Source organism: Nycticebus coucang, chromosome 4 (genome assembly GCF_027406575.1).
Source record: "Nycticebus coucang isolate mNycCou1 chromosome 4, mNycCou1.pri, whole genome shotgun sequence".
Taxonomy (NCBI): domain Eukaryota; kingdom Metazoa; phylum Chordata; class Mammalia; order Primates; family Lorisidae; genus Nycticebus; species Nycticebus coucang.
Genome location: NC_069783.1, coordinates 90120511 through 90147030, shown reverse-complemented (window position 1 = coordinate 90147030; position 26520 = coordinate 90120511). Strand labels below are relative to the sequence as shown.

Sequence of the window (26520 nt, the reverse complement as noted above, 5' to 3'; positions counted from 1 at the left end):
GTGTGTGATTACTGTCCAGCTCACAATTTGTAAGTTAGGACAGAGAGCATGTCAGGGCTGCATCCACTGTATCTTGAAATCCTTAGGTGTGCCTGGGGTATAGTAGGTGTTCAATGAACACATGGTGAGTAAGTGAATCAGTGAATGGGCAGTTACAACCCTTACATGTACTGTGCCGTAATTAAGTAGGGTTCAGTCTCTGCCTCTTTGTTTTGAGAAAACAGAACACTCAGTAGCTGGGTGACAGCTAGTTCTGATCACCTCCATGCCCCGAGAAAACCTCTCAACTTGAAATGCTTCACACAAGAGGAAGCTGAGTCAGTCCATAGCAAAGGATATCATATAATGCTGCAAGACAAAGCCCTCCACTGACAAAGGACACTTCTGGTTCCCTCTTTTGTTAAACTGATGGGTTTCCCAACTGCTAACGGGTTGGCAAGTCAAACCTGCTCTCTTTGTACGTGGCGTTTTATGTCTTGGCCGGTTCCATCTGAGTTGCTCGGGCCTCACACATTAGACCATAAAACCACCGAAGACTGAGATTGTACCTGCTCTTTAATTATGCGCCTCTGATGTGACCATACATCCCAAGGCGAGGGAATTGCAATATTTCTCTCCTCTGGTGGACTGGATGTATATGACTCACAATGACTTTCAGAGGTCAGGAAGGCAGGGAGAAGGGAGCCATAGAGCTAACAGTGCAGGGAGCCCTGTCCTGCCCTCTCCCCATGGCTCCGATGAGTCCCCTTGGCCTCAAGGGTCACTTGGCAAAGGCCCACTGATCACCCTGCCACTGCTTCCCTCCCCACACCCACTACAGCTCTCACAATTCAGTGCTAAGACACAATCCTTGCCATAGACGACATCCTCCACCCCAGGACTCATTTCCAGGATGTTTCTGGCTACTTGACAACCTCTTCCTGTTTTGGAAGCTAGAAAGTCACATTTAAAAAGTTATAGAGGTTTTTCTGTTTGAAAAAAAAAAAAAAAAAGCTTCCACTGACTAAAGGTGGAGTCTCTTAATGGCAGAGATGTCCCCACCCCTGTGAGTCTCTCTCTTCCATACACCCTCACGTTCTGGCCTAAGTGTCACTGAAGCTGTTTTTTCTCATGTCCTTATACTTTTCTCATGTGTCAGGAACTACGAAGTCATTCACATTTGTCAACTCATGACGTGTTCTCAAATTAATAATGAAGACAGTCTTTGAAAACACACTCTGAAAAGAAGCTTTCCCTCTTCCTTCATGCTGTACAACCATTGAAAAAACTCACTAGCATCTTCTTTCATTCAAAATGTCTCATCCTGGCTTAATGTTAAGAATAAGCCAAATGGTTAAAAAAATTAAAAGGGGCCGGGAGTGGTGGCTCACGCCTGTAGTCCCAGCGCTGTAGGAGGCCGAGGCGGGTGGACTGCCTGAGCTCAGAGGTTCAAAACCCATATGAGCAGCAGTCAGCCAGAGTAAGACCCCGTCTCTACCAACAACATCAAAAACAGCCAGCACCGCAGGAGAAAGAAGAAAATCAACAAAAAAGGAGTACTTCAAACAAACATGAACAAGCACACTGAAATTAAAAAAAAAAAAAAAAATTAAAAGGACAGTTCATTAATCAGTTTATGAGTTGATTGGCCCTTGGGTCGCTTCCATGTCTTCTGCCAGGCAGTTTTGATTTCAAGGTCCAGGAAGTGTCAAGAAGTATCAGAAAGCAACCCCTGCGAAGGTGTTGATTTATGGTGAAAACTCCACAGGTGTTAAATGACCTTTGCCATCCTCTTTTACTTTCAGCTCATAGAAATATTTTTATTTGTGAGTTATTTTAAGGAAAGGCAAGTTATCTCTCCATGGTTGGTACAGCATTACCATGTTCTTTTCATGGATTCTAGAGACTGAAGATTACTATTTTGAATGAGGAATTCTGGGAAGATGGCTGACTGGTAGCAACCCTTGGCAGAGGCTCCTGAGCAGAAGAAGAAAAACTGGACGGAATCGGACTCTATGAAGTCAAAGATGGGGAGATGAGCCAAGAAAGAAGTTCAGCAAGCTGTAACTCCAAGGAAGAGCATTCAAGAAAACAAATTACAGGTACAAAGCCTATGGACTAGAGGATGGGAGGCCCCTCCCCCAAGCAGGGGGCCTGCCGCAGGCTATCTGTGAAGGAGCAGGGAAAAAAAGACCTCTCATTTTACCTCGCTGGAGAGAGCCACTAAACTCCAGGTCTGTTTCTCCAGGGAGGTCCCACTTACAAACCTAGACACCACTCTGCCAGGCATAAAATTGAACCTATATTTTCCCCCACAAGTCCAAATTCTCAGTCCAGGCTTCCTCCTCACATGGCGATCTGAAGTTCTGCCCCCGGCAGAGCACAGAGTGTTTGGCCTTGTCCTGAGAGAACTGGGCATAGTGTGGACTACCAACCATCAAGATGGAATCTGTGACTGATGGGGAAGAAAGAGGGTGTGGGAAGAAAGGGACACTTGGCAGGGGGAGGAGCAGTCCCCTGGTTATGACTATGCCCGGCCAGTGGTAGTGTTGACCCTCGGTTTGGGATGTGTCTGGTGGGTCAGGGTTCAGAACCCCCAGCTCTGATGGCACCCACAGTGGGAGAGGGGTTGCCCTGTGTGGATTGAGTTTGGCAGACAGGGCAGGTCCCCAGCCCCTGCTGGGCCTGGGAGCAGAGGTTTAATAGGCATGGACTATGACCTGAGAGCAAGGGCGTGGTCCGCTGATTCCAACAGAACCCTAAAGCAGTGGCTTACAGGGTGTGAATCAAGACCTGAGGGCTAGGGTGTGGTCCAATGTCTCCAGGCGGAGCAGAGGCTTACCAGATGAGGACTGAGACCTGCGGGTGGAGTGTGGTGCCCTAACTCTAACAGAGCCTGTGAACAGAGGCTTACCAGGCAGTGGACTGAGACTGGCAAGGTGGGAGCATGGTTCCCTGACTTCAACTGGTCTGGCAAGCAGAGGCTAGCTGTGTGTGAACTGAGACCAGAGGGTGGGGCTCTGACTCCAACAGAGCCTGCAAATAGCGGCTTGCCAGGCAGTGGAATGAGACTGGCAGGCGGGGGAGTGGTCCCCTGACTCCAAATGGTCTGGCAAGCAGAGGCTAGCTGCGTGTGGACTGAGACTGGTGAGTGGGGCGTGGCCCCTGGCTCTAGCTGGGCCTGTGAGCAGAGAAGTGGACAACAGTGTGGACTGAGTCTGATGGGTGGGGGCATGGATCCCTGGCTCCAATTGTGCTGTTGGAGACCCTTGAATCCCTCTCTGTTGGGGAATGTTTGCACTGCCTGAGACAGTTGGTTGGAGCCCATGTTTGGGACTGTCCACTGGGGACATTCTGAGGTTGACCTTTGAAGTTCTGTAGTGGAAAAGAACTGAAGGGTGGGGGCTGGGTGCTGCAGCTGTTTGTATCTCTTCATAGTTGAGATTTAAACCTAATACAGTGTTTTTTTAGGATAGGGTGGAGGTTGGCTGATATCAAAACAGAGCTAGCTTGTGCTTTCTCACCAAGTAGGTCCTCAGGGTCTCTGGCTAAAACTCTGGAAGGGGCCTTTATAAGGTTGTAGGAGATAAGCCACAATTGCAAAGCCTAGCACTTTGGTAAGGGGCTATGCTATCTCTACTACCTGGGAACACCAATTCAATCTCACCCTACCAGTTCTAATAACCAAATGGTGGAAAATAAACATGGTGCAGACCCAACAGAAGAACTCTGGCAACATGAATAACCAGAGTAGAACAACCCTCCCCCCCCGCCCAAGAAATGACAAAGGAGATACAACTGAAGATGCCATGCATAGACAAATGGCAGCAATGTCAGAAATCAAATTCAGAATATAGATTGCAAATAAGATAAATAGAATGGAAGAAAAGATAGACATTGAATTCCAAAGAGAAGTTCTAAAGTTCTCTCAAGAAATTAATGAATCCAAAGCCCAAGTCACCAAAGATATGGACATAATGAGAAAAGAGATAGCAGAGCTCAAGGAAACAAAAAAGTTAGTTGAGGAGAATCCCTCAGTAATAGAGTTGCCAAGGCAGAAGAAAGAATCTCTGAAACTGAAGACAAAGCTTTTGAATGTTCCCAAACACTCAAAGAGACAGACAAATGGAAAGCAAAAACTAATCATTCCCTGAGAGAGTTGTGGGATCACTCCAAAAGATCAAACGTTCCTCTTATAGGAATTCCCAAAGGAGAAGAGGATGGTCCTAAAGGTACAGATGCTCTACTTCAAGAGATTTTGGGGGAGAATTTCCCAAGCATTGCAAGAGATACAGAACTTCAGATAGCAGATAGTTTCAGAACCCCATCAAGACTCAATCCAAATAAACCATCTCCTAGACACATTGTGATTAACTTTGCCAAAGTTAAGACATAGGAGAAAATTCTGAAAGCAGACAGACATAAGAAAAGCATCACCTACAAAGGGAGAAATATTAGAATAATTGCAGATGTCTCAGCCGAAACGTTTCAAGCCAGAAGAATATGGTCATCGACCTTCAGTCTCCTAAAACAAAACAACTTCCAGCCCAGGATCCTCTATCCAGCCAAATGGAGTTTCACTTGTGACGGAAAAATCAAATACCTTAATGACATAGACATGTTGAGGAAATTTGCCATAACTAACCAGCAGTCCAGGATATTCTCAGACCCATCCTCCACAACAACCAGTGTAATGCTCTACCTCCAAAGTAAAGTCACCTAGAAATTTTTGAACAAAACCCAACTTCCACAGTGGTAAGAGGATTAAAAATGTCCACCGGACATCCAAAAATCATGACACCCAAAACACAAGTAGGCTTATCAATTTTCTCAATTAATGTGAATGGTTTAAATTGTCCTCTAAAGAGGCACAGGCTGGCTGACTGGATACATAAACTCAGACTGGATATCTGCTGTATCCAAGAATCTCACCTTACCTTAAAGGATAAAAATAGACTCAGGGTGAAGGGATGGACTTGCATATTACAGGCAAATGGAAACCAGAAAAAAGCAGGGGTTTCAATTTTAGTAGCAGGTACAATTGGCTTTAAACCAACAAAGATACAGAAAGATAAGGAAGGTCACTACATATTTGTCAAGGGAAACACCCAACATGAAGAGATTTCGATAATTAACATTTATGCACCCTCCCAGAATGTTCCTCAATTCATAAAGCAGACCCTAATGGATCTGAACAACTTGATATCTTCCTACACTATAATAGTTGGAGATTTTAACACCCCTTTGACAGTTTTGATAAGGTCCTCCAAGAAGAAACTAAACAAAGAAATATTAGACTTAAACCTGACCCTAGAACAAATGGACTTTACAGACCTCTACAGAACATTTCACCCTAATAAAATTGAACATACATTCTTCTCATCAGTCCATGGGTCATCCTCCAAAACAGATCATATTCTAGGACGCAAGTCCAACCTCAGCAAATTTAAAAGTGTAGAAAATTATTCCTTATCTTCTCAGACCATTGTGGAAAGAAAGTTGAACTCAACAGCAACAGGAATCTTCATACTCAAACAAAGTAATGGAAGCTAAATAATATTAGGCTGAATGATAGCTGGGTCAAAGATGAGATTAAAATGGAAATCACCAAATTTTTGGAACAAAATGATAACGAAGACACAAATTATCAAAACCTGTGGGATACTGCAAAGGCAGTCCTAAGAGGGAAATTTATATCACTGAAAGCCTTCATCAAGAAAACAGAAAGGGAGGAAGCCAACAACTTAATGGATCATCTCAAGCAATGGGAAAAGGAAGAAAATTGCAACCTCAAACCCAGCAGAAGAAAAGAAATAACCAAAATTAGGGCAGAATTAAATGAAATTGAAAACGAAAGAATCATTCAGAAGATCAGCGAAACAAAAAGTTGGTTTTTCGAAAAGATTAACAAAATTGATAAACCTTTGGTTAACCTAACCAGAAATAGAAAAGTAAAATTTCTAATATCATGTATCAGAAACGAAAAAGGAGAAATAACAACAGATACTTCAGAAATTCAAAAATCCTCAATGATTACTACAAAAATCTCTATTCCTGGAAATACAAAAATCTGAAGGAAATGGACCAATACCTGGAAGCATGCGACCTTCCTAGACTCAACCAGGAAGAATTAGAAATCTTCAATAGACCTATATCAATCACTGAAATAGCATCAATAATATGAAATCTCCCAAAAAAGAATACCTGGGACCAGATACAAGCTTGTATCACATCCAGATTCTATCAAACCTTTCAAGAGAAACTAGTACCTATATTATACAACGTTTTCCAAAGCATAGAGAAAGAAGGAATACTTCATAATACATTCTATGAATATCACCCTTATCCACAAACTGGGAAAGGAGCCAAGAAAGAAAGAAAATTATAGAACAATATCATTAATGAATATTGATGTAAAAATATTTAGTAAGATCTTAGCAAACAGAATTCAACAACACATCAAAAAAATTATACACCATGATCAAGCTGGTTTTATTCTAGGATTACGGGGTTGGTTCAACATACACAAATCTATAAATAACATAACATCAATAAAATAAAAAACAAAGACCATATGATTCTCTCAATTGCAGAAAAAGCCTTTGATAATATCCAGCATCCTTTCATGATCAGAATTCTTAAGAAAACAGGTATAGAAGGGACATTTCTTAAACTGATAGAGGCCATCTACAGCAAACCCACAGCCAATATCATATTGAATGGTATAAAATTGAAAACATTTCCACCCAGATCAGAAATGAGGCAAGGATGCCCACTGTCTCCACTGCTATCCAACATAGTAATGGAAGTCTTAGCTATTGCAATCAGGCAAGAGAAGATGATCAAGCATATCCAAATAGGGTCAGAAGAGATCAAACTCTCACTCTTTGCTGATGATATGATCCTATACCTGGAAAATCCCAGGGACTCAATTTCAAAACTCTTAGAAGTGATCAAGGAATACAGCAGTGTTTCAGGATACAAAATCAATACTTACAAGTCAGTAGCTTTTATATATGCCAACAATAGTTAAGCTGAAAAAATAATCAAGGACTATTCTTTTTACAATAGTACCAAAAAGATGAAATATCTGGGAATTTACCTAACAAAAGACGTGAAAGATCTCTATAAAGAGAACTATGAAATTCTAAGAAAAGAGATAACTGAAGATGTTAACAAATGGAAAAACATACCATGCTCATGGCTGGGAGGAATCAGCATTGTTAAAATGTCCATACTACCCAAAGCAATCTACAGATTTAATGCAATTCCTATTAAAGCACCATTGTCAGACTTTAAAGAACTTGAAAAAATAATACTTCGTTTTATATGGAATCAGAGAAAACCTCGAATAGCAAATAGATTACTCAGAAATAAGAATAAATCAGGAGTTATCACATTACCGGATTTCAGGCTATACTATAAATCTATAGTGATCAAAACAGCATGATACTGGCAGAAAAACAGAGTGGTAGAGTTATGGAACAGAATAGAGAACCAGGAGATGAACCCAGCTACTTATCGCCATTTGATCTTCGACAAGCCTATCAAAAATATTCAGTGGGGGGAAAGACTCCCTATTTAACAAATGGTGCTGGGTGAACTGGCTGGTGACCTGTAGAAGACTGAAACTGGATCCCCACCTTTCACCATTAACAAAAATTGATTCTCACTGGATAAAAGATTTAAACTCAAGACACAAAACGATAAAAATACTAGAAGAGAGTGCAGAAAAACACTTGAAGAAATTGGCCTGGGAGAATACTGAAGCAACACCAAAAATACATTACTGGGATCTGATCAAACTAAAAAGCTTTTGCACAGCCAAGAGCATAGTAAGTAAAGCAAATAGACACCCTTCAGAATGGGAGAAGATTTTTGCAGGTTATGCTTCTGACAAAGGTCTGATAACTAGAATCTACAGAGAACTCAAACTAATCAATGAGAAAAGAATAACCCCATTTCTATGTGGGCAAGTGACTTGAACAGAAACTTCTCTGATGATGACAGGCGCATGGCCTACAAACACATGAAAAAATGCTCATCATCCTTAATCATCCGAGAAATGCAAATCAAAAACCACTTTGAGATATCATCTAACTCCAGTAAGATTAGCCCACATCACAAAATCTCAAAACTACAGATGTTGGCGTGGATGCAGAGAGAAGTGCAGTGTAGATGCTTCTACACTGCTGGTGGGAATGCAAACGAATACAACCTTTTTGGAAAGAAGTTTGGAGAACACTCAAAGAATTAAAAGTAGACCTACCGTTTAATGCTGCAATTCCTCTACTAGGTATATACCCAGATGATCAAAAATTATTTTACAACAAAGACATTTGCACCAGAATGTTTATTGCAGCCCAATTCATAATAGCCAAGACATGGAAACAGCCCAAGTGCCCATCGACCCATGAATGGATTAACAAATTGTGGTATATGTACATATGGAATACTATGCAGTCATAAAAAGGTGGAGACTTCACATCTTTTATGTTTACCTGGAAGAAGGTGGAACGTATTCTTCCTAGTAAAGCATCTCAAGAATGGAAAACAAAGTATCCAATGTGCTCAATACTACTATGAAATCAATATATAACCACCTACACACTCATACACACGGTAAAACATAACTATAGTCCAGAAAATAGAAGGGAAGAGAGAGAGGGGAGAGGAGGGAGGACATGGTAGGAGGGAGGGTATTTGGGGGGACCTCACCTAATGTGCATGATGCAATGGTACATTTCAAAACTATCAAGAAATGAGTATAATTGTGATGAATGTGTTACTTAGTTCAATGTAAGCATTTCACATTGTATATTGAAGCAGTACCCTAAACCCCATAAATGCATCAATGTACAAAGATATAATTTAATAAAAAATAACTAAAAAAATTAAAAGGTAGAACTTAGGAATTAAAGATTTTACAGAATAATGACTTATTGTGGGGAGTGACATGGTTTCATATTCCTTCAAAAACAGGTCTGTAGCTCAGCAGCTAAGTGCGCCAGCCACATACACTGGAGCTGGTGGGTTCGAATCCAGCTTGGGCCTGCCAAACAACAATGACAACTATAACCAAAAAGAAAACAGCCTGGCGTTGTGGCAGGCGCTGTAGTCCTAGTTACTTGGGAGGCTGAGGCAAGAGAATTGCTTAAGCCCCAGGCGGTGCCTGTGGCTCAGTCGGTAAGGCGCCGGCCCCATATACCGAGGGTGGCGGGTTCAAACCTGGCCCCGGCTGAACTGCAACCAAAAAATAGCCGGGCGTTGTGGCGGGCACCTGTAGTCCCAGCTACTCGGGAGGCTGAGGCAAGAGAATCACTTAAGCCCAGGAGTTGGAGGTTGCTATGAGCTGTGTGATGCCATGGCACTCTACCGAGGGCCATAAAGTGAGACTCTTGTCTCTACAAAAAAAAAAAAAAACAACAAAACAATATGGAGAATTGCTTAAGCCCAGGAGTTGGAGGTTGCTGTGAGCTGTGATGCCACAACCCACAGCTTGAGACTCTGTCTCAGAAACAAAACAAACAAAAAAACCAGGACTGTAGGCTGGGTGTGGTGGCTCACGCCTGTGATCCTAGCATTCGGGGAGGCCAAGGTGGATTGATCACCTGAGCATAGGAGTTCAAGACCAGCCTGAGCAAGAGCAAGATCGAGTCTCTACTAAAAATAGAAAAAATAGGTGTTGTGGTGGGCACCTATAGTACTAGCTAGACAGAAGGATAACTTGAGCCGAAGAGTTTGAGGTTGCTGTGAATTATGATGCCACGGCACTCTACTCAAGGTGACAGAGTACAACTCTGTCTCAACAAAACCCCCAAAACAAAAAATAAATAAATAAATAAATAAAAAACCAGGACTGCGGAGGACTAAGAGACAACTCAAGAACAGAGTAGGAAAATGCCCCTGAACACACCTGCCACCTCCATATAAAAAGGCAGAAGCCCTCTCCCTGGGAGCAGGAGCTGGCGGGAGCCAGGGTCCTGAAGAAGGGGTGGTACCACCTGGAAGTATGTCTAGGCAGCTGCATGCTGAGGGGCAAAAGAAAGTACAGGGCTGGCTTGGTGCCTGTGGCTAAGGTGCTAGCTGGCAGGTTCAAATCCAGCCCAGGCCTGCCAAAAACAATGACAGCTGCAACCAAAAAATAGCCGGGCATTGTGGCGGGCGTCTGTAGTCCCAGCTACTTGGGAGGCGGAAGCAGGAGAATCGCTTGAGCCCAGGAGTTGGAGGTTGCTGTGAGCTGTGATGCCATAGCACTCTACCCAGGGTGACAGCTTGAGGCTCTGTCTCAAAAAAAAAGGAAAGAGCACCTCTCAAAACCAGAAAGCTCTTTTTTGGAAATCTCTTCCAAGTCCAAGTTCTTGTCATATTTATAGCTGTGAGCCCTTTCATGCCATGTTAATTTATAAAATTGAGGCTCAAGTTAAGTTTATGTTAAGGATCTAAGATAAGTAAGATGCAATTTTATGATAGATCTCTAAAAATAAAGACCTCTTTTAAGGCAGTTTACTATCAAAAAAAAGTATCTCTCAGAGGACTCTAATTATTTTGCTTAAACTGTCTTCTAATTCACTCAGATTTTTCTTCAAACAGCCTTTTCATATTTTATTTTCACATGTAATTCTTAATAGGCTTGCACTGGTAAGATAGAACATCCTAGAGTCTAGAAAATCACACATGGTATATTTGTATTAACTACAGAGGGTGCCAAAAAAATGTATATGCATGTTAAGAAAGGAAAAAAACTATATTCAAATTATAATACTCGAGTCACATTTGACTTCTGCAATTACAGGAGGTGTTCAACATAACTTGTGCTCATGTTTTGTTATTGGTATATATTGAGTATTACAATTTTAATACCGTTTTTTTCCTTTCTTAAAACATTTATACTTTTTTTTTTTGGCACCCTCGTATGTTAGCTGTGACACTAGCTCTGACCTTAGGCAAATTACTTAACCTGCTTGGCCTGTTTCTTCCATAGTAAAATATTTTTTAAAAACCCCAAACCCAGTGCCTGCTTCCTACAGTAGTTGTGGTGAGGAACCTGATTAACTGAGAACACTGCCAGACACACTAGGGACTGAGTTAACAGCAGGGCTAAACTTACTATTAACAGTAAAGGCCTGGACATCTTAGCAGTCACAAGTTTATTTGAAATGCAACAAAACCTGATTAGCTCATCTTTGTTCTCTGAGAGGGTGAGTCAACCCTAGTCTCCCCTACCTGAAAGTTTGCTTTTTGGTGTGTGTGTGTCAGAGCACTTATTACTAATATATTGATTTGAAAAAGCAAAAATGATTGTTTTTGTACCTAACTATGGGTTAAAGCACATTCAAATATCAGACTAAATTAGCAATTAACAACTTTCTGAAATGGATCACTCTGATTTCTCCTTCATTTCACAAGATAAATTTTATTACCAACATTCATAAATTTAAATATTTTATATATCAGACCCTTATCAGTTATATGATTTGAAAATATCTTCTCTCATTCTATGGGTTGTCTCTTCATTTCTTTTTTTTTTTTTTTTTTATGGTTGGGGATTCATTGACGGTACAATAAGCCAGGTTACACTGATTGCAATTGTTAGGTAAAGTCCCTCTTGCAATCATGATTTGCCCCCATAAAGTGTGACACACACCAAGGCCCCACCCACCTCCCTCCTTCCCGCTTTCTGTTCCCCCCCCATAACCATAATTGTCATTAATTGTCCTCATATCAAAATTGAGTACATAGGATTCATGCTTCTCCATTCTTGTGATGCTTTACTAAGCATAATGTCTTCCACGTCCATCCAGGTTAATACAAAGGATGTAAAGTCTCCATTTTTTTAAATGGCTGAATAGTATTCCATGGTATACATATACCACAGCTTGTTAATCCATTCCTGGGTTGGTGGGCATTTAGGCTGTTTCCACATTTTGGCGATTGTAAATTGAGCTGCAATAAACAGTCTAGTACAAGTGTACTTATGATAAAAGGATTTCTTTCCTTCTGGGTAGATGCCCAGTAATGGGATTGCAGGATCAAATGGGAGGTCTAGCTTGAGTGCTTTGAGGTTTCTCCATACTTCCTTCCAGAAAGGTTGTACTAGTTTGCAGTCCCACCAGCAATGTAAAAGTGTTCCCTTCTCTCCACATCCACGCCAGCATCTGCAGTTTTGAGATTTTGTGATGTGGGCCATTCTCACTGGGGTTAGATGATATCTCAGGGTTGTTTTGATTTGCATTTCTCTAATATATAGAGATGATGAACATTTTTTCATGTGTTTGTTAGCCATTCGTCTGTCGTCTTTAGAGAAAGTTCTATTCATGTCTCTTGCCCATTGATATAAGGGATTGTTGGCTTTTTTCAAGTGGATTAATTTGAGTTCTCTATAGATCCTAGTTATCAAGCTTTTGTCTGATTGAAAATATGCAAATATCCTTTCCCATTGTGTAGGTTGTCTCTTTGCTTTGGTTATTGTCTCCTTAGCTGTACAGAAGCTTTTCAGTTTAATGAAGTCCCATTTGTTTATTTTTGTTGTTGTTGCAATTGCCATGGCAGTCTTCTTCATGAAGTCTTTCCCCAGGCCAATATCTTCCAGTGTTTTTCCTATGCTTTCTTTGAGGGTTTTTATTGTTTCATGCCTTAAATTTAAGTCCTTTATCCATCTTGAATCAATTTTTGTGAGTGGGGAAAGGTGTGGGTCCAGTTTCAGTCTTTTACATGTAGACATCCAGTTCTCCCAACACCATTTATTGAATAGGGAGTCTTTCCCCCAAGGTATGTTCTTGTTTGGTTTATCAAAGATTAGGTGGTTGTAAGATGTTAGTTTCATTTCTTGGTTTTCAATTCGATTCCAAGTGTCTATGTCTCTGTTTTTGTGCCAGTACCATGCTGTCTTGAGCACTATGGCTTTGTAGTACAGACTAAAATCTGGTATGATGATGCCCCCAGCTTTATTTTTGTTACAGAGAACTGCCTTAGCTATACGGGGTTTTTTTCTGGTTCCATACAAAACGCAGAATCATTTTTTCCAAATCTTGAAAGTACGATGTTGGTATTTTGATAGGAATGGCATTGAATAGGTAGATTGCTTTGGGAAGTATAGACATTTTAACAATGTTGATTCTTCCCATCCAGGAGCATGGTATGTTCTTCCATTTGTTAATGTCCTCTGCTATTTCCTTTTGGGGATTTCATAGTTTTCTTTATAGAGGTCCTTCACCTCCTTCGTTAGGTATATTCCTAGGTATTTCATTTTCTTTGAGACTATGGTGAAGGGAGTTGTGTCCTTAATTAGCTTCTCATCTTGACTGTTATTGCTGTACACAAAGGCTACTGACTTGTGGACATTGATTTTATATCCTGAAACATTACTGTATTTTTTGATGACTTCTAGGAGTCTTGTGGTTGAGTCTTTGGGGTTCTCTAAGTATAAGATCATGTCGTCAGCAAAGAGGGAGAGTTTGACCTCTTCTGCTCCCATTTGGATTCCCTTTCTTTCCTTGTCTTGCCTAATTATATTGGCTAGAACTTCCAGCACTACGTTGAATAGTAAAGGTGACAGAGGACAACCTTGTCTGGTTCCACTTCTAAGAGGAAAAGCTTTCAGTTTTACTCCATTCAGTAAAATATTGGCTGTGGGTTTGTCATAGATAGCTTCAATCAGTTTTAGAAATGTGCCACCTATGCCTATACTCTTCAGTGTTCTAATTAGAAAAGGATGCTGGATTTTATCAAATGCTTTTTCTGCATCTATTGAGACGATCATGTGATCTTTATTTTTGCCTCTGTTAATATGGTGGATAACGTTTATGGACTTGCGTATGTTAAACCAGCCTTGCAACCCTGGGATGAAGCCTACTTGATCATGATGAATGACTTTTTTGATGATAAGCTGTAATCTATTGGCTAGGATTTTGTTGAGAATTTTTGTGTCTATGTTCATGAGTGAGATTGGTCTGAAATTCTCCTTTTTGTTTGGGTCTTTTCCTGGTTTTGGTATCAGGGTGATGTTTGCTTCATAGAATGTGTTGGGGAAGATTCCTTCTTCCTCAATTTTTTGGAATAATTTCTGCAGTACAGGAATAAGCTCTTCCTTGAAGGTTTGATAGAATTCTGGAGTGAAGCCATCTGGACCATGGCATTTTTTGGTTGGAAGATTTTTTATTGTCTCTTTGATCTCAGTGTTTGAAATTCGTCTGTTCAGGAGCTCTATTTCTTCCTGGCTGAGTCTAGGGAGAGGGTGTGATTCCAAACATTGATCCATTTCTTTCGCACTGTCAAATTTCTGGGCATAGACTTTCTGGTAGTATTCAGAGATGATCTCTTGTATCTCTGTGAGATCAGTTGTTATTTCCCCTTTATCATTTCTGATTGAGGTTACTAGAGATTTTACTTTTCTATTCCTCGTTAGTCTGGCCAATGGTTTATCTATTTTATTTATTTTTTCAAAAAACCAACTCCTTGTTTCATTAATTTTCTGAATGATTCTTTTGTTTTCAATTTCATTGATCTCTGATTTGATTTTGGATATTTCTTTTCTTCTACTGAGTTTAGGCTTACATTGTTCTTCTTTTTCCAATTCCATAAGATCTCTTGTGAGATTGTTGATGTGCTCTCTTTCTGTTTTTCGAATGTAGGCATCTAAAGCGATGAATTTTCCTCTCAAAACTGCTTTTGCAGTATCCCACAGGTTTTGGTAGCTTGTGTCTTTATTGTTGTTATGCTCAAGGAAGTTAATGATTTCCTGTTTTATTTCTTCCTTCACCCATCTGTTATTCAACAGAAGATTGTTTAGTTTCCATGCCTTTGGGTGGGATCGAGCATTTTTGTTAGAGTTGAGTTCCACCTTTAGTGCCTTATGGTCTGAGAAGATACAAGGTAAAATTTCAATTCTTTTGATTCTGTTGGTATTTGTTTTGTGTCCCAGGATATGATCAATTTTGGAGAGTGTTCCATGGGGTGATAAGAAGAATGTATATTCTTTACCTTTGGGATAGAGTGTTCTATATGCGTCTATCAAGCACAGTTGCTCTAGGGTCTCATTTAAGTCTCTTATATCCTTGTTTAATTTCTGTTTAGAGGATCTGTCCAGCTCTGTAAGAGGAGTGTTAAGGTCCCCTGTTATTATGGTATTATCAGATATCATATTGCTCAGACTGAGTAAGGTCTGTTTCAAGAATCTGGGAGCATTTAAATTGGGTGCATAGATATTTAGAATTGAAATGTCTTCTTGTTGTATTTTTCCCTTGACCAATATAAAGTGACCATCTTTGTCTTTTTTGACTTTAGTTGCTTTAAATCCACATGTATCTGAAAATAAGATTGCAACTCCTCTTTTCTTCTGAATTCCATTTGCCTGAAAAATTGTCTTCCAACCCTTGACTCGGAGCTTTAATTTGTCTTTTGAAGCAAGGTGTGTTTCTTGTAGACAGCAAATGGATGGCTTGTGTTTTTTAATCCAGTCAACCAATCTATGTCTCTTCAGTGGGGAATTCAAGCCATTAACATTTATTGAGATAATTGATAAGTGTGGTAGTATTCTATTCGTCTTATTTGGTGAGAGTCCATTGCTTAGTTTTATCTTTTGCATCAGTGTTGAGGTTTGGTTCTGTCCTTTAATTTCTGAGTTCTTACTTTGCTGCTGATCCATTGTGGTGGTCAGTGTGTAGAACAGGTTGAAATATTTCCTGTAGAGCTGGTCTTGTTGTGGTGAATTTCCTCAATGTTTGTATATCCGTAAATGATTTGATTTCTCCGTCAATTTTGAAGCTTAGCTTAGCAGGGTACAGAATTCTGGGCTGGAAATTGTTCTGTTTAAGTAGATTAAAGGTAGATGACCATTGTCTTCTTGCTTGGAAAGTTTCATTAGAGAAGTCTGCCGTCAATCTGATGGATTTGCCCCTGTAGGTCAACTGTCGCTTACTCCTGGCAGCTTGCAGAATCTTTTCTTTTGTCTTGACTTTGGACAGGTTCATCACAATGTGTCTTGGAGAAGCTCGGTTAGAGTTGAGGTGACCTGGGGTCTGATAGCCCTCTGAAAGCAGTGTGTCAGAATCTTTGGTGATATTTGGGAAATTTTCTTTTATAATATTCTCTAGTATGGCTTCCATTCCTCTGGGGCATTCTTCTTCCCCTTCTGGAATTCCTATAACTTGTATGTTGGAACGCTTCATAAAGTCCCATAATTCTGACAGTGAACGTTCTGCTTTCTCTCTCTTCTTTTCTGCCTCTTTTACTATCTGAGTTATCTAAAAAACTTTGTCTTCTACCTCTGAAATTCTTTCTTCTGCATGGTCTAACCTGTTGCTGATACTTTCCATTGCATCTTTAAGTTCCCTGATTGACTGTTTCATTTCTTTCAGCTCTGCTATATCCTTTTTATATTCTTCATATTGTTCATCTCTGATTTGATTCTGTTTTTGGATTTCCTTTTGGTTATTTTCCACTTTATTAGCAGTTTCCTTCATTGTTTCCATCATTTCTTTCATTGTTTTCAACATGTGTATTCTAAATTTCCTTTCTGTCATTCCTAACATTTCTGTATAGGTGGAATCCTCTGCAGTAGCTACCTCATGGTCCCTTGGCGGGGTTGTTCTGGACTGGTTCTTCATGTTGCCTGGAGTTTTCTGCTGATTCTTCCTCATGGGTGATTTCTTTTATCTGTTTCCTTGCCCTAATTTTCCTTTCACTTCCTCTTGCTCTTTAAGTTCTCGTGCCTGTGGACTAAGGGTTACAGGACCAGAAGGGTGAGAAGGTTGAGGAGCAAAAAAGGGATGAAAGAAAGGAGGACCGAGTGATAAGAAAAAAAAAAAGAAAAATAGAGAAAGGAGAGGGGGTGGGTAAAAGGACTATTGACAAAAAGAAGAGAGGCACAGAGAGAGGGAGACAGAGCAATATAGGTGTACAGTAGGGTACTTTGATACAACCTTAAAAGAAAAACCACCTTCTGTGGGTGCCCAGTTGGGTGGTTCCCTTGAGGTCAGCAGGTCTTTGCTAACCTGATCAGACACAGTACCCCACCTCCACCAAGTAGAGAGGAAAGACAAAAATGCTAGAAATCAAACCAAAACAAGCAAACAGAAAACTTTACGGGATAAAATTGGCTGGAAAAACCAAATAATAGCGGTAGAAACACGAACAAAAATGAAGTTCTAATTATTGAAATAGGCAGCAATGGGAAATTATAATTAAACTAGAAAAATTGAGAAAGAAAAAGGATCTTTATGGAAAAGGTTGAACTTAAAAAACAAAACAACTATCCACAACATCAAAATAAACAAAGAAAACAACCAAACCAAAAAAAAAAAAAAAAAAAACACAACCAAAAACAGAGCAGTATGTATATGTTATTGAATACTGTCTGGGCAACACGTGGTCTTCTGGCGTATGAGATGTTAATCACAGTTCTGATACGACTGGAGGCTGCTAGTTTCTCAAACCCCAGCAGGTAGACACCCTAAATCTCTCTTCAGCCCACTTAAAAGGCACTTTGAACTTGTTCACTTACTGAGCAGAAGCTTTCTCAGGGAAGTGCTTGTCGCTGGAATCACTGCTGAAGTGGCTATCCACTTACCCCGTGTGTCAAAACTGGTCTCCCTCTGCCCCCGAGGGTTAGGGCTGCAAGGCGGCTCAGACCCCGCCCTTAGGCTACTTGGTCACTGGGTTACCAGCTCCCACCCAATTCCAGCTCTGCGACCCTGAGGGCGGAGCTTGCTGGGGCAGATCGCTCACAATGTCTGCCTGTGACCCAGAGCCAAACACTATTAGCTCCGTCTGGCTCAGCGGCTCAGACTGGGGCCCTAGACAAAGGCCAAGTTCTCCGCACTCCCGCTCAGGCTCTCCCCAAGGCAGTTCAGCTGAGTGCCAAGTCCAAAGACACCAAAACAGTTCACAGGTAAGGCCTTTCTGGTTTGCAGTCTCGCTGCTACTGAACTTACAGTTGCGGGCGGGTTTAGATGGATTGAACACACGCGACCACTTGCCGGTTTTCCACTGTTTTAGTCCTCCTCTTGGGGTCCAGAAGTCTCTCGCTGACTCCCTGTATCCTCTCAGGGGTGATGATAGGGAGATCCCACCAGCCAGAGATGCCTGGAGTCCTATCTCCCCAGACTCACGGTGCCCAGATGCAAGGAAGCTGTTACTCGGCTGCCATCTTGCTCCGCCCCCCGTCTCTTCATTTCTTGAGAACCATAAATTTAGCTTTTGATAAAATTTTACTTTTATATAAATCTATTTGTGAACTTAAAACTCAGTTGGTTTTTAGAAAAAAAATTATCTTTAAGTTTATAATAGATATAACAATATTCTTTATAAAAATTTATTTTATGGTTTTAAAACATATTCAAATTAATACATAAATACATCTTTAAAAATATGGTCTGTACCCCCCAAAAAGCAAAACCTAACTTATATTGTGACAGTGACTTTTGGTTCTGTTATTTTATTCATCAAGGAGAATCCACCAGTTTCAGCAGGAAGCTGAGGCCTACAGCTGCCCCTGTCAGGTCACATTCTTTCTTATTTCACCCAAGAAGTCATAGGTCTGCTCTGAAATGTCAAAAGGTTCATGAATTTTGTCTGGTGACAGCAGATCTTGTAGTGCACCCCCGTTTTCTCGGTTGTGCTTAAGGAAGTCTGCGATAACCTTCCATCGTGCTGCCTCCGTCTCTTCTTCTGCCCATCTGAATGGGGGGAGGAGTGTAGAATGCAGGAGAGGGAACACGGAATCATGGTACACCAGGAGGAACGTGGCCTTCAGGAACTCTTTGTCTCTCTGGAAAAATACCATCACCACAAATAACCAGGAATAGATCTAGGTCATTATTTTAACGTGTTAAATTCTATGAATTCGGTTAACTAAAAGCCATCTAAGGAGCAGGATGGAGGGTGCCACTGATGCGTGGCAGGAATCACCTCTGAGCCGGAGCTCGGTCAGGACACAGCACCTGGGAGGTGGGAGCAAGCAGGAGTCAGCACGGAGCAGGGCCGAGTGGTTCTCCCTCAGAGAGTTTCTAAGAGGCTGCTTGAGCCTGAGGTATCTGCTAAGCTCTACTGAGAGTATCTCACACTTTCTGTCAAGGAGACAAAAGGGTTGCAGTAGCAGTCTAATTCTGGTGATATTGCTGTGTCAATCTAACTAAAATACAGTGTAAAGCTGACTATATATCTACTTAATTCAATTAAAATATATCAGGGACAACCGTCGTGTTTTCTAAGAGAAGGGCAATAAACGTTCTGCAGTGGATCCAGAGACAGGAGATCTAAGGAGTAAGAATGGTTGGCTTATCCCCAGCAATGCTTTTGGTGATGCATGAGGGACTCTTGGGTCCAAAGGGTGCCAGACCCTTTCCAGATAACTGGTGCAATCTCAACAATATCCATCAAGCCCTGACGCCAGCAGGGTGCGGTGGGGATCTCAGAGAGAATAGCAGGCTGAGGGCAGAGATACCTACACACAACCGTCTACACAAAGACATCGCCCTCCAACCACACATGCCTGGGGGCGATGTCCACAGGCCTAAGGCCTTGCACCTTGCCAATTGCTATACTAGAAGGCACTAAACCTATGTGTAGATGATACAGAAGCTCGAATAAGGATACATTATCCATACATTTTTACTCCAAAATTGTCTGTGGCTGTTTTTGCATCACAACAGCAGAGCTGAGCAGTGTGACAGAGACCATAAAGCCTGCAAAGCCAAAAATATTTACCATCTGGCCCCATAAAGGAAAAATTTGCCAAATCCTGGATTACAGCAGTCCAGTTACCAAACACTGATTAAAGCAAGTTCTGTTTGGTAATTATCATGGCAATACAAGCATGAGCCAATATATGCTTTTTTTTTTTTTCAATATGGGTTATATATAGATCAGGTCAATTCCCTTTTTCCTCTCTTAGCCTGATTTGCACTTTGAGCACTACAGAATTTTATTTTTTTTAAGAGAAATTTGATAGCCAACTGGCAGACTATGGTTTAGAAAATTCCCTCCATTTACATAAAACTCAGTGATCCGAAATAACAATCTTGACCAATGGTTCCCTTTCACATTAGAGAACAGTTATGCATACCCTTCTTGGAATGAGACTTTGCAACCATAAAGACACAGTTTATCTGGTTAAAAGTGATTACAACTATGGCTACTTCAGCTAAAAAAGGAGACATTATTACAATGGGCAAGCAGACTGGGCTCACTGGCTCACGCCTGTAATCCTAGCACTTTGAAGAGTCTGAGGCAGGAGGACTGCCTGAGCTCAGGAGTTAGAGAGCAGCCTGAGCAAGAGGGAGACCCCATCTCTAAAAATATAAAAATTAGACAGGTATTGTAGTCTCAGCTACTTGAGAGGCTGAGACAAGAGGATCACTTGAGCCTAAGAGTTTGAGGTTGCTGTGAGCTATGATGCCACAACACTCTTCCCCGAGGGGACAGAGTGAGACTGTCTCAAAAAAAAAAAAAAAAAAGGAAATAGAACGGCCAAGCAAACACAGAGCACTACAAATACTAAGTTCAGCAGAAAGATCACATTACCTTCTCAGATCTTTTTAATGTACTTTCTTTTTCAGTCCATGAACTCTAAGAAGCAAATGGAAATATTACATTAGTCCAAGTATTCATAAGTCCTTGTAACATTCCTGCAACTTTACTCGGTATTTAAACTTAACTGACAGGGTTAAAAATGTTGTATAGATTCTACACATGCAAGAAGTAAAGCTGTAATTAGGTAACTATTGCTAATGACCCAGTACCAGACTAACTAGGCAGATACGTCAGTGAGAAATACCTTAGAAACCCATGATTATTATAAACCAAAACTAATTTAAGAGCAGAATCAGTGGAACACTAAGGCATGCATGCAAGCCACACAAACACAGCACCCCAAAATAAAATAGTATTAAGCTTTTAAGGATTCACAGTAGTGAAAAAGAGAAAACACTTCCAAATACCATATTTCTCTACAATTCTGTCTTCCATGATGATGTAATGGTCATAATGAGATAGACTGAAGTACAGCTTTGTAAGTGAATATTTCCAAGCTGTCCATAAGGCTTCACAAAAACTTCTTTAAAGAAATAAAAAACCCAGGGTCCAATTAGTCCCACAGAAGTGTGCGCTGAGACCTTCACAGTGCCAGTTCCTGGCAAACTGAGCTTGGGTAGAATGCCATCAAGCCCATTCAGGGCCTAGGTTTTGTGCATGTGTGTAGGTGTCCTCCTGTTGGCTCCTGAGATCATGGGTAACTTGAAGCATTAGATCTTTCTCAGAAAAGGGGCCCTGGGTGAATGTGAGTCTCTTTCTAGCAGCAAGAAAGAGACTTTTCATGAAATAAAGAATGTACTGAAATAGCGCTTCTCTGCCACTGATGAGAATGTCTCGGAGTGTTCATACTTAGTACTTATTACATACTTCTAGTACTCATGGGGTTGTGGTTCTCCTCCCTATCAACTGCTGCACCTGTGTGTCCTTGAGAGGTTGAAGAGGACACTTCAAGAACCAGAGTGTTTTACTAAACAGTCTAGGTGCCAATAGTTATTATTAAATACCAACCACAAACTGAACTTTTAGCTAAATAAACAGCTGGAGGTTCACATGCTTTCATACCACAAATTTTAAATATGAATATGGCTTAATGTGAATATCACTTAGCAACTTTGGACTTACTGTCTGGTAAGATTTGCCTATTGTTATTGGTTAATTACATGTCAAGGTCACACTTAAGTTTTCATTGAGTCACCAGAAAGAAGTAGGATGTTTCATTAAGAGTGACTCATCCAGGAAGAGCACATGTGTGGGGTCACTGCTGCTGCACTACAACCCACTTCATTTCTGGAGCTCCCTTGATGTTAAGTGAACCACATGACTGGTTCTAGCTATGCCATGTGAGCCGAAGTGTCCCGGCCTCTTTGGGGCAAAGACAATACAAAGCCCAGGGACAATTTTCCTCTTTTCTTATAGAGACACTTGCCGACAGTGGATGTAACTTGTTTCAGATGATGCTATGAAAGAGCGGAGGCTCTAGCCTGCACCCCCTGGTGACTATGGAGCAGAGTCTTCCACTGATCCATGCTGGGTATGTACCATGGGTGAGAAATACACCTCTGTTAGCTGCCACAGCACAGCCAAGCTCATCCTAATACAGCATGCCATGGAGAGAAGGCTCAAGAGTACAAAAAATTCACTGTGGAACAATTAAGAAAATACAGGTAAAATAAACCCATGCTCCAGAGGTATTATTCACTGATACCTTTCTGGAGTATTTCTTCCAGATCTTTTCACAGGCAGATATACAAATATAAATATATATATTTAATCTACATGGACATTACCCATGTACCTTTTCTTTCTTTCTTTTTTTTCTTTTTTTGAGACAGAGTCTTACTATGTTGCCTTCAGTACAGTGCCGTGGCATCACAGCTCACAGCAACTGCAAACTCTTGGGCTTAAGTGATTCTCTTGTCTCAGCCTCCCAAGGCACTGGTTTGTTGTAGTAGTTGTTATTGTTCAGCAGGCCTGGGCTGGGTTCGAACCTGCCAGCTCCCAGTGTATGTGACTGGCACCCTAACCACTGAGCTATGGGTGCTGAGCCCATGACCCTTTTCTTGAAGATCCTGTGGCATATTTGAAAGCACCCAGAGATGGCCTGCAGGGACTGTCCTGGTGTGGCCCTGATGAGGTCCAAGGCAGCCAGGTCACTACACATCTCTGAGCCATCTGCTCATCAGGGAAATGAAGATTTTAGACTGGACTAGGGTTCTAAGGTTAAGACCAACATCCAGATTCCATGACTATTGCACACCTATGATAATATTCCTGTGTCCAACACAGTGCCTTATTCATAGTGGGCTCTTAAAAAATTTTTGTTAAATGAATCAATGTATGTATGTTCTGTGTAATGAATAAATATGATACTAATGACTTTATAGGAGAAGAAAAAAAATCCTATATTACCTAGCTTTGGTGCCAGATGAACTTATCTAGAATTATAGGTGATCATATGCACTACGAACATTTTCTTAAACTTCCTCACCAAAAACTCAGTTTTACGATTGACATCCCCTACCCCAGCCCAGCCAGCACATTAATGAGTTTCAAAGCCAAAAAAAAGTGTTGTAGATGACCCCTTCCTCCTTCCAATTCTACTATCAGAAGAAGGCTGAGGGAGCACAGAAGGCTCCCTCTTATCAGCAGGAGTTACCCCCTAACAGGCTCACCCCTCCTGCACGTGTGCCGTTCTCCCTCTCTGTGCTGACAGAGGAGTCTGCCTAAAGCAAAACCTTCCCAGGTTATCCGCCCACTACCACAGTCCTCACCCCACATCGGGACTCAGACTACCCTTGCCCATCTAACAACCACTCCCTTAGATGTATCTGATGTGCCAAACTGGATCATTTGCTCTTCTCAGCAACACACTCTATTCCCTGCTGTCCCCAAACGTGTGCTCATGTAGCTCCTCCACCTGAAATATCTTAACTTCCAACTCACCATATCAAAATCTTCTAGATCCCAGACTCTTATAAGGCCTATCTCCACCAGAATCTCTCCAAGGAAACTGAGCTCTAATCATCCTTTGCTGCTTTCTTTAAACCTTTAAGGTCCTAGGCTCTACTTCCCCCATGGCACTAGTCATATTATCTGTGTATCTGCCTGCCTAGGTCTTCTTATACTTGTTAACCCTGATGTATTAGATTAAACCATGTGAAACTGCCATTTTTAAAGGCAAAAAATGGTGGAAAATTGGAGATTTCATATGGTTCAATCTAATACCCAGCTGCTATTTCAGACAGCAGGAAATATATGTTGAGTTAAATTAAAAAGGATATGCATGCCATGACTCTCCCCCCAAAACTCAGTTAATTTACCTAACAGACCATTTTGGATTTTTGCTCTCTGGACTTAAGCAGAGCCATCTTAAGTCAAGGAAGAAACAAAGATTGCAACAGTGCACACAGCAGACACTCCATCTGCCTATTGGGTCAGGTAAGGCAGCCTCTGGAAAGTAATATCCATACTAAGATCAGAAGGATGAGACTGATTTAACTAGACAGCAGACAAGAGTGGGGAGACATCATCCTAGTAGGAAAAATGCAGGTCTAGAGCCCAGGACAGAACTCATTAACACAGTTGTGTGTAACAAGTTTCAAAGCAAGCGCTCCCATCATGATACATGCTACCCACCCTGAGAGCATCCATCACGTCCGGCTGCTCTAAGAGCATGGGGAAGGTGGCCAGCATTGGATGACTAATTAAATCTGAAATGCAAAAGAACAGAAGGGACTTTATGCAAACTTCACCTAATCAATTTTACCACAATAGATATAAATGTATTCATTCAGATTAAAATTACCATCTCAAATGATTTCTTGGTAACACATTTACACATCATAACCTCTAGGAGAACTCAAAGCTGTCCCCTCATCCTTCATCTGCTCTTACACCCCTATCTGAAATAGATGGCACTTTTAGGGTGAGACGTGAAGTGGCTCTGAACAGAATAAGACTAGAAAATTGTGCTCTGTATTTTGTCTAAGCTCTTTTTCCTTCTTATGACTGTGGTGTGGGTAAAAGAAATCTTTTTTTTTTTAAACAGAGTCTCACTCTGTTACCCTGGGTAGAATGCCATGACATCATAGCTCACAGCAACCTCAAACTTTTGGGCTCAAGTGATCCTCATGCCTCAGCCTCCCAAGTAGCTGGGATTATAGGCTCCCACTATGACACCTAGCTATTTTTCTATATTTAGAGAGAGGGTCTCACTGTTGCTCAGGTTGGTCTCAAACTCCTGAGTTAAAGCGATCCACTGGCCTTGGTCTCCCATAGTGCTGGGAATTTAGGAGAAAAGAAATTTTACGATTATAAAGTAGCCTGGTCTCAGAAAATTGAGTAGGAACCAGGAAGCACCAGGAAAAGGAGGCAGAGGGCAGGCTGCTCAGGTCTGATTCATCTTCCAATGCTCAGGAAGGACCCAGACTTATATCTGGAGCCAGCAGACAGTGGTGGATGAAATTGGAAATAATTAGAAACTGGGGTTCTGACCATATAACTACTGTGTAGGAGAATATTAGTATTTCACAATAAATAATAGCACATGAAATACCTTTGCAAAGTATACAAGGAAGAATGTGATGTGCCTTTGTCCGTGTGCTATAAGAAGATACCTGAGAGCGGCACCTGTGGCTCAGTGAGTAGGGCGCCGGCCCCATATACCGAGGGTGGTGGGTTCAAACCCGGCCTCAGCCGAACTGCAACAAAAAAATAGCTGGGTGTTGTGGTGAGTGCCTGTAGTCCCAGCTACTCGGGAGGCTGAGGCAAGAGAATCACCTAAGCCCAGGAGTAGGAGGTTTCTGTGAGCTGTGTGATGCCATGGCACTCTACCAAGGGTGATAAGGTGAGACTCTGTCTCTACAAAAAAAAAAAAAAAAAAAGAAGAAGAAGATACCTGAGAGTGGATAATTAATAAACAAATAATTTATTTCTCATAGTTCTAGAGTGTGGGAAGACCAAGATCAAGTGCTGGCATTGAGCATCTGGTGAGAGCTTTCTTTGTTATGTTCTCTGGAGGGGAGGAACACTGTTCTCACCTGACAGAAGGCAAAAGGGCAAGTGAGACAATTCCTTCATCAACCCCTTGTACAAGGTCCCTAATGCCATTCACAAGGGAGGAGCCCTTATGGCCTAATCATCTCTCAAAGGCCCAACCTCTTAATACCATCACATTAGCAACAGCTGAATTTTGGAAGAAACACAATCAAATCAGCAGACATTTTTAAAACATCAAAGGCAATATATTCTATAATCTTGAGTCCTCAGTAGAGAAAAATCCTCTCTAGATATTCTTAGGACTTTTTATTGTGATGATTAAATTCAATTCCTCCCTCCCTCCCTCCTTTCCCTCTTTCCCTCTCTGTCTTCCTGCCCTCCATTTTAGAGACTCACTCACAGGCTGAAGTGCAGTAGCATGATCATCGCTCAATGGTCCTTACCCTCCTGGGCTCAAGCAATCCTCCTGTGTTCACCTCTCAAGTGGCTGGGACTACAGGTGCACACCACTATACCTGGCTTTTATTTTTTGGGCTCAAATGATTCTCCTGCCTCGGCCTCCCAAAGTGCTGGGATTATAGGCCTGAACCATCACAGAAGGACTATCCTCTTTAAGAAATCCTATCATTCATGAGGTTTTCCTAGTCATTAAACATACATTCAAAGGCAAAAAGTAATTTAAAAGTTTAACTGTCCTCCCCTCAGAATAATAATTATTCTTTGAGAAATGTCTGTGTGTGTCTGACTTTAAGCTCTATTTCTATCTACCTATCCTGGTGGTAAGTCCCTGGGAGAGGACTATGTTCACAAGCGTTAAGCCATCTCACTCACTCTGCTCCATCCATACTGTGCTGCCTTCCTTTTGAAGCCCTCCCACATGCACATTTCCCTGCCTTGGATCTTCAGGAGGGACATGCTGGTCCCTCCACCCAGAAAGGATCCTTCCCCATAAGGTCTGATTGCTCCCTCAGGTATTATCTTAACTATTACTTGCTCAAACAAGCCTTTCCT

The 26520-nt window shown here is 41.3% G+C and overlaps 1 protein-coding gene and 1 long non-coding RNA gene across 4 annotated transcripts in view; one reads left to right on the top strand and one right to left on the bottom strand.

The window, feature by feature from the left end:
• Window positions 1-2832: 2832 nt before the first annotated feature.
• On the top strand, window positions 2833-26008 carry LOC128584742 (uncharacterized). The gene is made up of 4 exons (XR_008379719.1): window positions 2833-2918; window positions 21928-22042; window positions 25452-25499; window positions 25898-26008. It is a non-coding gene; the product is annotated as an uncharacterized LOC128584742 (long non-coding RNA).
• Window positions 18305-26520, bottom strand: part of NPHP1 (nephrocystin 1) — a 68088-nt gene continuing 59872 nt past the window's right edge. For 2 of the 3 annotated variants that reach the window (XM_053589879.1, XM_053589880.1), the window contains exons 18-20: window positions 24148-24221; window positions 20503-20547; window positions 18305-18748 (exon numbers count right to left, since the gene is read on the bottom strand). In XM_053589879.1, coding sequence (XP_053445854.1) covers window positions 18476-18748; window positions 20503-20547; window positions 24148-24221 — 392 coding nt within the window. In that variant the 3' untranslated portion in view covers window positions 18305-18475. The other variant, XR_008379718.1, reaches the window with a different exon arrangement.